Genomic DNA, 14079 nt, shown 5'->3' with positions numbered 1-14079 from the left:
TCATCCTCGGCCTCCCCCTCCCTCTTCCCCCCTCCACCTCACTCACATACACTCTCTTCGTCAGTCTTTCACCCTCCATCCTCTCCACATGGCCAAACCATCATGTTACTAAAATGCAGTACAAAACCAGTGAGTAGTATTTACCCTGAAAGATCACTTTCACTTTCCACTCCAAAACCTATGTTCTCTACTGGATGATACAAAAGCACTATACATTTTTGGTCATAACACTTATTTTTACCTCTGCCAAGGAGGTTATATTTTCACCCCTGTCTGTTTGTTTGTTTGTTTGTTGGTTGGTTTGTGAGCAAAGTTACACAAAAACTACTGGATGAATTTCCACGAAACATGGTAGAAGAATGGGCCTAGGCCCAGAATACACTCCATTATTTTGGTGCAGATCTGGTTGAAGGTGCATATCCCTTTTTTTTTTTTTTTTTTTTTTTTTTTTTTTTTCCACATTGTGAGATAGGGCGTTGGCAGAGGTATTCGCTATACTGAGTGCCATTCTAGTTGGTACTGTAGTTTTCCTTATCTTGTATAGCGTATGGATACTGTATTTTTTTCTGCAATCTAACTTCACTAAATGAGTATTACAGTAAAACCTCACTATAACGGACTAATTGGGGCCCAAGCCATTCCGAAAAAAGCGAAATTTTGATAAAAGTGATATCAGGACTTCCCCCTGCTAACCTGAAGTTTTTGCAATGTATCAGACATTAGTCTGTTTCATACCAACATTTTTAAAACTGTTTTCACTACCATTGCAGCACTGTTCAGTACTGTATTGTACATGCACTACAATAATCAAATGGTATAATATATATAATAATACTGTAGTCAGTTGACTCAATCAGATACGTTTATGTGATGCTACAGTACGTGGTGAATGTTTTTGGCGTATCAGATAGAGCCAGGATTCCAGGGGCTTGAGTAGTGAGTGAATGGAAGCGTAGCCATTGGATTGGGCAAATTTGGGTTGTCCGGACATTGCCACTCCTCACCCTGCCCTAGGCTGGGAAAGATGGTCTGGATGATGATGATGATGAATACTGTACAGTAGTGTACAGTGATAAACATGTCTTTTATTTACCTTATTCTGGTGAGCATAGCTGAAGTGGTCAGGCAGTCTGGGCTGCTTCTGACTTTATCGGACTTTTTCCAATATAGTGGCAAACCCCGGTTTAATGATGCAATTGGTTAAGTAAAAACCCATCGTTAGGTGGGGTATCGTATCTTGAGGTAGATTTAACATGTAAAGTATAGGGATGCATTTTAGAGTCTTGGGTTTCCCCCCCCAGCCAAGTGCTAAACCCACCCATATGAGTCTAAATAAAAGTTTAAAGCCAATCCAAATGGCTTAACAGCTGTAAAAGAAGCTAACCTAAGCCTAAATCTAGTGCCTGTGTTGTTTGTACCCAATCAGGGTCGCTGGAGAATGCGAACTTCTTCTTGTATTCAAACTCGGTTTGAGAAGAAGCAGCAGCGTTGTATACAATCCCACCATCAGACAGTCTGTGGACACTTAAACAAACGTTTTTTATGCATAATAATAATGTATGAATGATGCAGAATCGTCCAAGATGCGAATTGTTGTGACGGAGAATCATTGATGTTGTGATTTGGAATTGTCTCAGTGGGGAATGCGATCAATGATACGATCAGGATAGCCTTTTCAACGGCCCCTCTTTATGTTAATTTAGGTACTGTTCTGGTTGCTGAGCTCCTCTTTTTTTTTTTTTTTTTTTTTTTTTTTCCCCCCAACAATTATTTAGACATTCCTTTGTATTTTCAAAGCATTTTCCCTTGAACAGCTCAAAGTTAAACACATGATTTATCGATCGATGATGCAGTCAGGATATCCTTTTCAACGGCCCCTCTTTATGTTGTTTTAGGTACTGTTCTGGTTGCTAAGCTCCTTTTTTTTCGTCTCGCTTATTTTCCAACACGTATGTAGAAATTACTTTGTATTTTCAAAGCATTTTCCCTTGAACAGCCTGAATGTAAACACATGGCTTATCAGTCGATAATACGATTGGGATAGCCTTTTCAACGGCCCCTCTTTATGTCATTTTAGTTAATGCACTGGTTGCTGAGCTCATTTATTTTCTTCTCTCATTTTTTCCATTGTTTATATAGAAATTCCTTCGTATTTTCAAGGTGTTTTTCCTTGAACAACCCGAATGTAAACACATGATTTATAGATGTCACAGTTTTCATCAGTGCATGAAATATTTACTTTTTAAGGCTTTCATTATTAGTAGTATTTATTTAGAATTATTATTATATATTCCATGATAGATGTTCAGTGGTCAAACACAAAATATTCTTTGTTGAGTCGCCTAGTTTTCTACACTGTTTTGTACCTCGTCTGATGGGTAAGAATCCATACCCCAAATGACAGTGTTCACACCATCTGTGACTAAAACACATTAATGTACATCTAAAAACAGTTTATAAATCAACCTAAACACAAAATTTAAGTCTAAAATATGAAAATCAGTTTTAAAAAAATCAAAACCCATTGCAAAACTGGGGGTAGGCCTACAGTAGGCGGGCGAGGGTGGTATTTCTACCCCCATCACTATTCCAGGGTACCGCATGTAGGGGTATCGTAAATCAGAGTGTATCTGTATAATAATCTAGTCCAGTATCTCCTCAGTTCCGATAAAAGTGAATTCCAGTCTGTTGATGTCTGTTATGTCAAGGTTTTACTGTAGCCCTTACTTTCATAAACACTTATTCTCTACACAGAAATTTCCCCCATTTCTCTCTATGCTACTCCCCCCCCCCTCTTATTTTTATGTACAGATTTACACTAGACAATGGGAAGGAAGCTGGGGTCTACAGAGAGTGGCCAAGGCATGTCATTTTACATTCTGTGTGGTAATTCCTACTCCCAGACATCGTCTCTCCACTCAGGAATGACGGTACTATCATCTCTGATTCTCAGAAACTCATTCATCTGCAATATCACTCAGCCCCTTCCCTGCAGAAGCAGGAGACATGGCTGGGGTGGAGGTGGCAGAGGCTGGGTGGCTGCCTGTGGTGGCAAGCGAATTAAGCTATGTGGAATGAGCGATGAGGAAGGATGAAAGTTTAGAGGATGAAGTGCTTGAAAGGATACAACAAGGAAGAAAGGTTGCTGGTTCCTTGAAAGCAGTGGTAAGAAACAGGGAAGTGAGCATGGAAGTGAAAAAGTTACTACATGACAATTCTGTGATACCAACTTCAACATATGAAGCTTGGACCTTGTTGGAAGGACACAAGTCAAGAGTGAGAGCAGTGGAAATGAGTCATTTGAGAGGAGCATGTGGGGTCACATAGAGAGACAGACTGACAAAGGAGGAAGTGAAGGTGCACTGGGGTGTGGATGTGTATGTGATAGGAAGGGTTTAGGAGAAACACACTGAGGTGGTTTGGCCTTGTAGAGAGGATGGAGAGTGAGATACTGATGAGGAGAGTGTATGTGAATGAGGTGGAAGGGGGAGAGGGAGGGGGGAGGCCAAGGATGAGATGGAGGGATGGAGTGGAGAGGTATATGAGAGAGGGGGGTGTGAGCTGCGAGCAGGGCAGTAAAATGGCGGGGGACAGGGCGACATGGAGGCAATTTGTTTGTGGTTACCTTTTACAGGATTAAGGCATTTGGCAGTAGATAGATAGATAGAATCAGAAATCATTCCTACCCCGTCTGTTACCCAGGGAAGACTGGCAGTATAGCTCACCCACCTCCTATATGCCTACATCATGCACTGGGCATCGTAGAAAATGGATAGGACTTAAAACACTGCTGGGAAATGCAAAACAGTTATGTCAGTCATCCAAGGCATCCTGAACACCCGTTTTATGACTGCTGCGTCCATCATCCGAGCATTCAGGGTTAAGTATGCCAAATTTGTGATTCTGCTGTACTGATATAGTGTTACTACCATTTAAGTGTTGTAAGAGTACCAGTGGTAGATTGAAAGTGCCTGAAGAAAGTTTATTAACCATTGATTGATATTATACAGTACTTTAACCCCTCCATGCTGGACAATTTATAGCGCGGGTGTTCTTTCACTACGGGCATTTTTCTGAAAATAGCTTGTTTTCAAACCTCAGTATCTCGGAAACTTTAGCAGTTAGGGAAACAAATTAAAAACCATGTTACTCATCAACTATTCTTGCAAAAGAAAGTATCCTCAGGTCTGTAGGTTGTCACAAAGCTGAGTAAGGATGTTATGAATAGGAGTAATTTTTGTCACACGAAGCCGGATGTTTTCATGCATTTGAATGTGGCCCCGATATTGGCTTCGCACTCAATGTGATAACTTCTCTTTAACTCAAGAAACTAGACACAGTGGTGTCCAAGGCATGCCCTATGGCACAGTCATTGAATTCTTTCTTAGTATCCTTGGAAAGAGACTTTGCAGGGGTGGATGAGGCAAGGTGTCCACATGAGGTGGGAACGTTATTGGATGAGAGGTTTAAGAAAATGTCATCCTACTCCTGGTAAATTCACAGAGATGACTGAGGTATGCTTGCCTCAGGTGAGAGGAGTCACTCCCGAACCTTTGGTGATGAGATCAAATGGCGGCCACTTCAAACTGTGGCGCGAAAATAATTGTAGTTCCTACTGACACCTGGCACCCTACCGTCACCTCTTTTGCATCTGCCCTTACCGACACCTGGCAGTTAGGGGTTAAATTAATGGTTAACCAGAATGATTTATTTATTTTGCCTTATTAATTTATCTGTCTATCTATCTATCTATTGCCGGACGCCTCAATCCCGTTTGGGGTGGCCACAAACAAAATCACCTCCACGTTGTCCTGTCCCCCGCCATTTCACTGCCCTGCTCCCAACTCACACCCCTTTCTCTCATATACCTCTCCACCCCATCCCTCCATCTCATCCTCGGCCTCCCCCTCCCTCTTCCCCCCCCTCTTCCCCCCTCCACCTCACTCACATACACTCTCTTTGTCAGTGTTTCACACTCCATCCTTTCCACATGGCCAAACCACCTCAGTGTGTTCCTCGTAACACTTCCTATCACATCCACATCCACACCACAACGCTCCTTTGTATCCTCATTCGTCAGCCTGTCTCTCCATGTGACTCCACAGGCTCCTCTTAAATAACTCATTTCCACTGCTCTCACTCTTAACTTGTGTCCTTCCAACAATGTCCAAACTTCACTTCCATACGTTAGAGTTGGTATCACAATACAATACTGTCATGTAGTAACTTTTTCACCTCCATCACACTTCCCTGTTTCTTATCATTGCTTTCAAAGAACCAGCAACCTTTCTTCCCTGTTGTACCCTTTCAAGCACTTCACCCTCCAAACTTCCATCCTTACTCATCAGACTACCCAAGTATGTACTTAACCCGTACAGCGTCGGCCGATTTGGCTTATATGTACACGCCCAGCGTCGGGACTATGGAAAAAAATTTTATTGGCTAGATGGGTTAGAAATGCTGAAAAAACATGAGTTTCATTCATGAAAACGTTTGTTTTCAACTCGAAGATTGTTTTTTTTTCCCCATGTCGGGCATTGCCGAAAATTACGTTTTTTCCCCCCATAGAGTTTTACAGCCCTTACGTAATTCGGTCGCGGCTAGTCAACAACGATTTTCGTAAGCCTTATCCATTTACTACACATGTCTAAGATACCAAAATACTTACAATAGACTAAACTATTCACAAAATATACATATCATGATATATTATATATTGCAGGCATAAAAATGTAACATAAAATGCAGATGAAAGGTATAGAAATTAGAGAAAAGTTACTGTAACAGAAAAGTAAGGTATTTGGAAAAAAGGAATACTAATAAATAGGTAAAATAAAAATAAAAACATGAGTTTCACAGTTCAAGTCACTCAAATCCACAAGGAAATACTTTTTTTTTTTCGTATATAAGAATGCTTACTTTTCATTCCCATCCCGTAGACTTCAGAGATTTTACGTATATTTGGTGGGGGAAAATAAAAATGCAGTTATGACAATTCTAGGCTTACATTTTCGTATTCAGTGCTTACATATACAACCAAAACGCTTGAAGTACAGTATACTATTCAAAAAATGTACTTATTGTGATAAATAATAATGATGTTTCACTTTCGTTATTAGGAGGTAAATACTCATCCTCACTATCACTATCCACTAATGATGCATCGCTATCAGCATATACCACACTTTCACTCATCTTAGACGATACAGTATCGTCTAGAGCTTTGTCTATTTCTTCTTGGGAGAGACCGGAACGACGAGCTTGAGACATCTTGACAGCGTAAAAGCTCAACTCAGAGTGATGGCCTAGGTAGGCCAAGGAGGGGGTAAGGGAGGCCTGGAGGGGTCAGGTTGTACAGTGAGACAGTGGAATGAAACAATGGTGTTCATAGAAGGTCGCGTTCACACTGTCACGACATGTAAAGACTTACTACAAGTGCGCGAATATGAGGTGGTATATATACCACCGCGACGCTCTAGTCACTGGGAGCTCAGGTGGTATATATACCACCGCGACGCTGTACGGGTTAAACATACTCACATTTTCCAATTCCTCACCATCCAACCTCGCTATACATTCACTGACTTCACCTCTCTCAAAGACCATCACTTTACTCCTCCCTACATTCACCTTTAGATTCCGTTTCTTGCACACTCACCCAAACTCATCCACCAAGCCTTGCAGGTCCCCTTCGTCTTCACTCAACAGCACAGTATCATCTGCAAACAACAGTACAGGGAGTTTCCAAACACTATCCTCTCTCACCAGGGCCACTCCAACATCCACTACCCTACCTTGTACCTCTTTTATTACCCCATCCATGAACAGATTGAACAACCATGGAGACATAACACATCCCTGTTTCAACCCAACCTTCAAAGAAAAAAATTCACTTAGTTCACCATCCACACGCACTGCAGCCTTAGCACCATCATACGTGCTCTTCACGGCATTCAACAACTTTCCATCTACTCCATATATTCTTAATACTTTCCACAATCCTTGTCTATCCACCCTGTCATATGCTTTCTCCAAATCCATGAAAGCCACATACAACTTCTTTCCCTTCTCTAGAAACTTTTCCACTAAAGATCTAAGAATGAATATCTGAACTACACAACCTCTTCCCTTCCTAAAGCCTCCCTGTTCTTCCCCAACTAATTTCTCTGTTCTTTCTCTAACTCTGTCAATAAGTCTCCTACCATACACTTTTCCTATTATACTAAGAAGACAAATGCCCCTATGATTACCACACACTTCTTTTTCCCCTTTTCCTTTGTACAAGGGAATAATTATACCTGACTTCCAATCCTTCAGGACTCTACCTTCCTCTCAGGTCAATCTGGACATCTTCCACATCCATTCTACTACTATCTCTCCCCCATGCTTCAGCATTTCACCACACACTCCATCAATTCCTGGGTCTTTCCCCAATTTAACTTTCTTCATTGCTTCCACAACTTCTATCCTACTGATTTCTTCCTGTCTTCTCACCTCCCTCCTTCTCCCAGCCATTCCCCAGCCACTTATACTCGCATTACTTCCATCCTCTATGTTCAGCAATGCCTTAAAGTGTTCTCTCCATCTGCCCACTTTTTCTCCCATTTTCACTAGTAATCTACCATTTTTATCTTTCACTCCCCTGCTAACCTCACTTCCACCCTGTCTTACTCTCTTCACCTTTTTCCAGAACATTTTCTTACAGTCCCTCCACTTTACACTCAAATTCCTTCCAAATTCCTCATCCACTCTCTTCTTACTCTCTCTTACTAATCTTTTCACCTCTCTCTTTCTTTCTACATATAACTCTCTCTTCCACCTCTCAACTTCTTCCACGCCCCTATTTCTCATCCATTCATTGTTTGCTTTCTTCTTTTGTGCCACAGCCTGTCTCACCTCTTCATTCCACCACGCTGTTCCTTGCACCCCCTTCCGTCTTCTCTTCCTCCCACAAACCACATCACATGCTGCACATATTTCTTCTGTAAATATCCTGCACACACCTTCCACGTCCCCCATCTGGTCCAATTCATATTTGCCCAATCGTTCCTCCACTTCTCATACACTGCCTCTTTCTCATCCTCTTCTAACCTTTCCACTCTCCTTGCAACTACTCCTTTCCCTTCTTCTATTCCTCCATCTTACTTGAATTCTAATTCTGGCCACCACCAAGTAGTGGTCAGAAAGTCCACTCCCCCAACCTCTATAAGCTCTTACATCCATTACACATCTTCACATCCTTTCATTCAGTTCACCACCCATCCTTCTCATCTCTCGCCATGTATACCTGTGGATCATTTATGTTTATTTATTAATTTATTTTTTCTATATATGTTGGTGTTGGTTGAAATATTGCCAGGAACAGTTGCCTTGATATACTGGGAGATTGCTTTAGAATTTTCAAAACATGAATATATGTAATGTGAATGACCCAGACCCCCTGTGTACTGTGTACATTATTACATGGTCTTATAATATTATTTGGTCCCATATATTTTTTAGTATAGTAGTATTAAATACTAATCATGGTTAAGATCATGTACAAATAGCTTGTAAAGATTGGTTTAAAGCCCCAAGGGGAGCCTGGGGTTTTTGCGGTTGTGTGATGTAACCAAGGATGTAGGCATGTCACTTGTCTTAATGTATTCTGGACTACAGTAGCCTAGCCCTGGACATGTGTAACTAACACAGACTAGATTAGGTGTTGATGTGTCTCTATTGCTGTTATATTTCCCACCATTACATGTCATCGCTTCACAACCGGCAGACTGGAGAAGCTAGCAGAAGCAGCCCGCAACAAGACTCTCTTGGAGGCTGAGGCCGAGGCTGAGGCCATCCGTGTCAAGGGTGAGGCTGAGGCATATGCAGTGGAGGCCAAGGCCCGGGCTGAGGCAACCATCATGCAGCAGAAGGCAGAGGCACAGAAGGAATACAAGGATGCTGCCATACTGGAGATGTTCCTCGACACGCTGCCTAAGGTATGTCCTATCAGCTAAGCCAAACCTCCATCTAAGGTACTAAGGAATGGTTTGTCCAGTATGGTAGTAAAATAATGGTTCCATTTTGTACTTTTCTATAATATTTGAAATGTACTTCTTACTTCCCATCTTCCCACCAGTTTCCTTGTGAAGGGTTTATAGCACTCGAGAGAGCTGTCTGTTTTGTTATCCTTTTGGGGAGTAGGATGAGGCATTTTGAAAGCCTGATGAATGGGAATAGGGAGAGCAGAACCACTGTACACATGATTGGTTTTGAGGGTGTGCAGAGAAAGAATGCAGTGCCAGGAAACATGACACTCGCACAGGTGATGAGCACTGTGAGGCAGCTGAAAAATGGGAAAGCAGCTGGGGTTGATAAGGTGTGTGCAGAGATGATTAAGTGTAGTGGAGAGAGCAGAATGAAGTGCTTGTTGGAGATATGTAAGAAGACATAAATGAATGAAACAGTGCCAGAAGAATGGAAAAAGGCTGTGATTGTACCCCTGTACAAAAATAAAGGTGATCAAAGTGAGTGCAAGAATTATCGTGACATAAGTTTATTGAGTTTGGTAGGGAAGGTATGTGGAAGAAATATTATGAAGAAAGTAAGAGAGGTATCAGAAGTCCTAGTGAGTGATGAACAGGGTGGCTTTAGGAATGGCAGAGGATGTGTGGATCAGATTTTTAAGACAGTAGAGAAGGCTTGTGAGAAGGGCTATGAGGTGTTTGTAGCATTCATGAATCTGGAAAAAGCATATGACAAAGTAGACAGAGAAGGATTGTGGAAGGTTTTGCCCATGTACGGTGTAGATGGTAAGCTGCTACAGTAGGTGCAGTCAAGAGTTCTTATGGTGGTAGTGAAGCATGTGTAAGGGTAAATGGGCATCTAAGTGAATGGTTCATGATCGGTGTGGGCGTGTGACAAGGTTGTGTGATGTGCCCATGGTTGTTCAATGTATATATGGATGGGGTGATGAGAGAAGTAAAAACATGAGTAATGGAGATGGGGATGGCTGTGGTAATGAGTGGTGATGGATGGAATATCCCAAAATTTGTTGTATGCTGATGATGCAGTACTACTTGCAAATACGGGACAAGAACTTGGTAGACTAGTGCAGAGTTTTGCTGATGTCTGTGTGCGTCGTTCCTTGAGAGGAAATGTAGAAAAAAGTAAAGTAATAGTTATTGAGAGAGAAGGTGACTCCCAGTGCGATGTTACAGTGAATGGAGAGAGACTGGATATTGGTGAGAGAATTCAAATACCTTGGGACAGTGATAGAAAAGAGAGGAAAATGTGCAAAATAAGTAGAGTAGTTGAAAGTAGTGTGACACAAGGAAGGAAAGTAGCAGGTGTAATGAAGGCGTTGATAACAAAAGAGAGGCTTGAGTGTTGCAACTGCACGAGACTTACATGAAAGAGTGTTAGTGCCAGCTTGAATATATGGATGTGAGACTATGGTGTGGCATGAAAATGAAAAGTCAAGAGTGATAGCAGTGGAGATGGAACTGCTGAGGAATGCATGTGGAGTACAGAGTGGATAGGATACAAAATAATGTGATTCTTGAAAGATGTGGAGTGAAGAAGTCTTTGGACACCAGGATCAAAGAGAGTGTACTGAGATGGTATGGTCATGTGGAGAGAATGGATAACAATAGAGTGGTGAAAAAGGTATATCTGAGCAAATTTGAAGGAGGGAGGAGGCGAAGTATGCCAAGAAGGAGGAGGGATATGGTGGATGAGTGTGTGAGGAAAAGAGGTTTGGAAGTCGGTGAGACTAGGGGACTGATGAGATCGAGCTGGGTGGATGAATATTGTGAGGAGAAGCGCATGATCAGCCATATGGCACCCCTTTTTAACGTGACAGTGTCCAGATTGACTATGTCGGATACATTTATGTGAAGATACAGAATGTGGTGAATGTTTTTGGTGTATCAGATAAAGCCAGGATTTAGGGGGCTTGAATGATGAGTGAATGGAAGCATGGTCCATTGGATTGGGCATATTTGGGCTGTCTGGGCATTGTTACTCCTCGCCCTGCCCTAAAGTGGGAAAGGAGGTTTTTTTTTTTTTTTTTTTTTTTTTTTTTTTTTTTTTTTAACGCGGCCGTGAACAGTCGACCTCCCCCGAGTGGCGGGGTTGTATCGCGGTCTGAGTACCTGTAGGAAAATATTAGCCAAAAATCAGAGATTAACCCTAGAACATTATACTTGGTATGGCAGATAGTACTTACATTCAGCTTTCTCTAGAGACAGGTGTTGAGCCTTCGTGGACTACCCAAGGACTTGTGGAGACTTGCAAAGTTGGGTAACCAAATCTTCACTTTCACACCTCCAGCAACCCGGTTTCCCCTCTACCACAGCCTCATTCTGTCACAGTAAACTTTATACTACAACGTAAAGGTAGTTTGGAATCCGTATTTGTACAATAAGCACTGAAAATAAGGCTAAAATCAACGGAGCGTACGGCCGACATGCACCGTGGCGGCGGTCTTCCCGTCACTCAACAAACATTTCCATTTTCACAGCTAAAAACATGTATACTACATTATTTTCAATCATATTACTTCCCAAAAGATCACCACGGCGCGCTTTTTATTCTGCCTTACGCCCGCCACTTTATTCTCGTTCCTGTCGGCCGCTTGCACTGACTGGGAAGAGCTAGAACTCGCCATAATGTCACTTTGAAAGCCTGCAGTAAACTGACGCTAAATGGGCAAACCATGAGAAAAAAAGTAGCGTTACAACTGGGGAAACAAGCGTTTCCTATTAGCATGAACTGCTTGTGAGAGGAGAGCGCAGATTTACAGTTCTGAGCGGTCAAAGCGCTGCCATGTATCACAGCCAGGCTGGCCGGGCCGTGGTGGGGGGGGGACGGGGGAAAAACGCGATACTTGGCAACAACTGAGGTCAGTAGTACAAAGGTAAAGTATGCTAGTTGTAGCTAAAGGGTGGTGGTACTGATAGACAATACCAGCTGGAGCCTGCTTGCCCGCGGTTATTCAAAATTTACTAGAATCGCAAATGCGACGATCCGCCGTTATGTCCTTTTTGCTGAGCGTCGCAAATGAGACGATCTGCGTTTAAGGGGTGAAATGAGTATATCCATGCCCCATGGCCTTGGGCAGGATCTGTCTAGGAAAGTCCAGACAGTCAACTGCAGTTATCCCTATTTCCTCTGTTCATATGTATTCAGTAACTGCAGATAACTGTGGAAATGCTGAGAAACACTTGGAACCCCCCCCCCCTCCCAGCATAGACAGTACATTAATCCCTGGACTTCAGGCTAAAATCTGCTCACGCATCACGTCAGTACGAAAAAATTCTGCAAAGGAGCCTTAATTTTAACCTTCATATCTCAGAAATGATAGTAGTTAGGGAAATGAATTAAAAACCATATTACTCACCAACTCTTCATCTTGCAAAATGAAACCATCCCCAGGTCTATAGATGGTCCCATTGATGAGTAGGGAGCTGTTGAAAATGTGTAATTTCCTGTGGAATAGCGAAGATGCATCCAAGGCGACGCTCTTGGCCATGACTTTGGTCCCGTGGTGTGTGGGCTGGCCAGCCTTTGGTAGAATTGACCAGGCGAGCACTGAGGAGTGTTTGCAGCACTGCACAACACTGCAGTTACTTTCATACACAAGCCTCAACATTTATCTACTCACAGCAATTGTTTTGGGTCATCACCCTGTACCTGTGGCTCATCTTTGGTTTTCCTGCCATAACAAACTGACACTTTGCCCCGTTGGTGTATGGGAAAACTCTCACAGATGCAGTAAAATGTGCCAAAAAAAAAACTCATTTTCCCATAATTTTCAACCAACTTACTTTGTACTTTCTTTTTCCATTAGTGTTTCTTCCACAAGTAGTGCGCTCTAGCTCAATGAAATTATATTCCTAAAATTACGATACATCATGAGGTTAACACTTATAATGCACTTAATTTTTGTAGGCACTTTCTTTTGGCTTAGGACTTATACTTACCTTATAACTTATCTTCTGTAGCACTTATTCTACTTGCACTTGATATCACATTTACAACGCATATCATGTACTTTTCATAGTATTACTAAATGCCACAAAATATACAAAGGTACTACCCAGGAAAGTAATTTTCTTCAAGTGCAACTTGGGGTTCTCTTTCTGTAGGTGCTTGGGTAACTTTAATTATTTACCTGTTCAGCGTCACAGCTGCATTTCACTTATGTTATAACTTATAAAGAAACACAGCACTGACACAAAAATCTCCCATTTTGCAATCTCCCGCATACCTGTGCTGAATAGTCTTGGTATTGGCGATAGTCAAAGAACACTTGGGGCAAAGTGCAACTGTGCTCTCAGTACACTGATAGTAGGATTCTTTACATGCTTGGTCCTGACGTTTTGTCATTGTGCAGACATGGCATTGCCTGTAGGCCAAGCGGCCTGCAGGACTTCTGCCCAGGTGCACTAGACGGTGATGTGATAGGTAATTGGAACTCGCTAACCTGCTACAATGATCTCCTTGCACCTGTGGGCTGAACAGTTGCATACTTTTCAAGGAGCTGCCATGCCAGTTCTTTCTTATACTTGCATAGAGAAATAGTCTTCCCAGCAACCTCCTTGTGAAGAATGAAACTACAGTATTCAGAATTCCAGTATCAAGAAGGTGTAAGAGTGCCTTCTTGTACCAGTGGCAGGATTTGCAGAGACAATCTGTCTCACCTGTCTCCATGTCTGACTTGTCCGCGAGCTGCATATTGATGTTATAATCATTGACGGCAACTGGCTTGAACACAGGTTCCTTGGTCCTGTGATCTGTCTTGCCTATGTCCTGCATAACCCCCTTGAGAACTGTGGTCAACATATTGACCTTCCACTTATCATGCCAGTGAATGGCCAACATGTTACCACACTTCTGGGCAAGCAAAGCACCTCTCTCAGTCTTCACGGGGAAGGGTGGAAAATTCTGCCGATTGGCATGGACAGTTCCACAGGTCCTAGTTCCATGTTCAAAGAGATACTTTGTCAATGCTGGGGAAGAGTATGGTTCCTGTGAAAGTAACTGTCCATCAGCATATTTACCACCACAGCAGAAAAGCCATGTGGATCATCAGAG

The 14079-nt window shown here is 42.3% G+C and overlaps 1 protein-coding gene across 6 annotated transcripts in view; it reads left to right on the top strand.

The window, feature by feature from the left end:
- Flo1 (flotillin-1) overlaps positions 1–14079 on the top strand; it is a 283677-nt gene that overhangs the window by 171356 nt on the left and 98242 nt on the right. For all 6 annotated transcript variants that reach the window (XM_080275747.1, XM_080275745.1, XM_080275749.1 and 3 more), the window contains one exon: positions 8768–8978. In XM_080275747.1, coding sequence (XP_080131873.1) covers positions 8768–8978 — 211 coding nt within the window. The remainder of the gene's footprint in view (positions 1–8767; positions 8979–14079) is intronic.

Source organism: Coenobita brevimanus, chromosome 62 (genome assembly GCF_032717465.1).
Source record: "Coenobita brevimanus isolate Jiangsu-jjx chromosome 62, ASM3271746v2, whole genome shotgun sequence".
Classification (NCBI taxonomy): domain Eukaryota; kingdom Metazoa; phylum Arthropoda; class Malacostraca; order Decapoda; family Coenobitidae; genus Coenobita; species Coenobita brevimanus.
The sequence above is the reverse complement of the archived record's forward strand: the minus strand, read 5'-3'. Positions and strand labels throughout refer to the sequence as shown.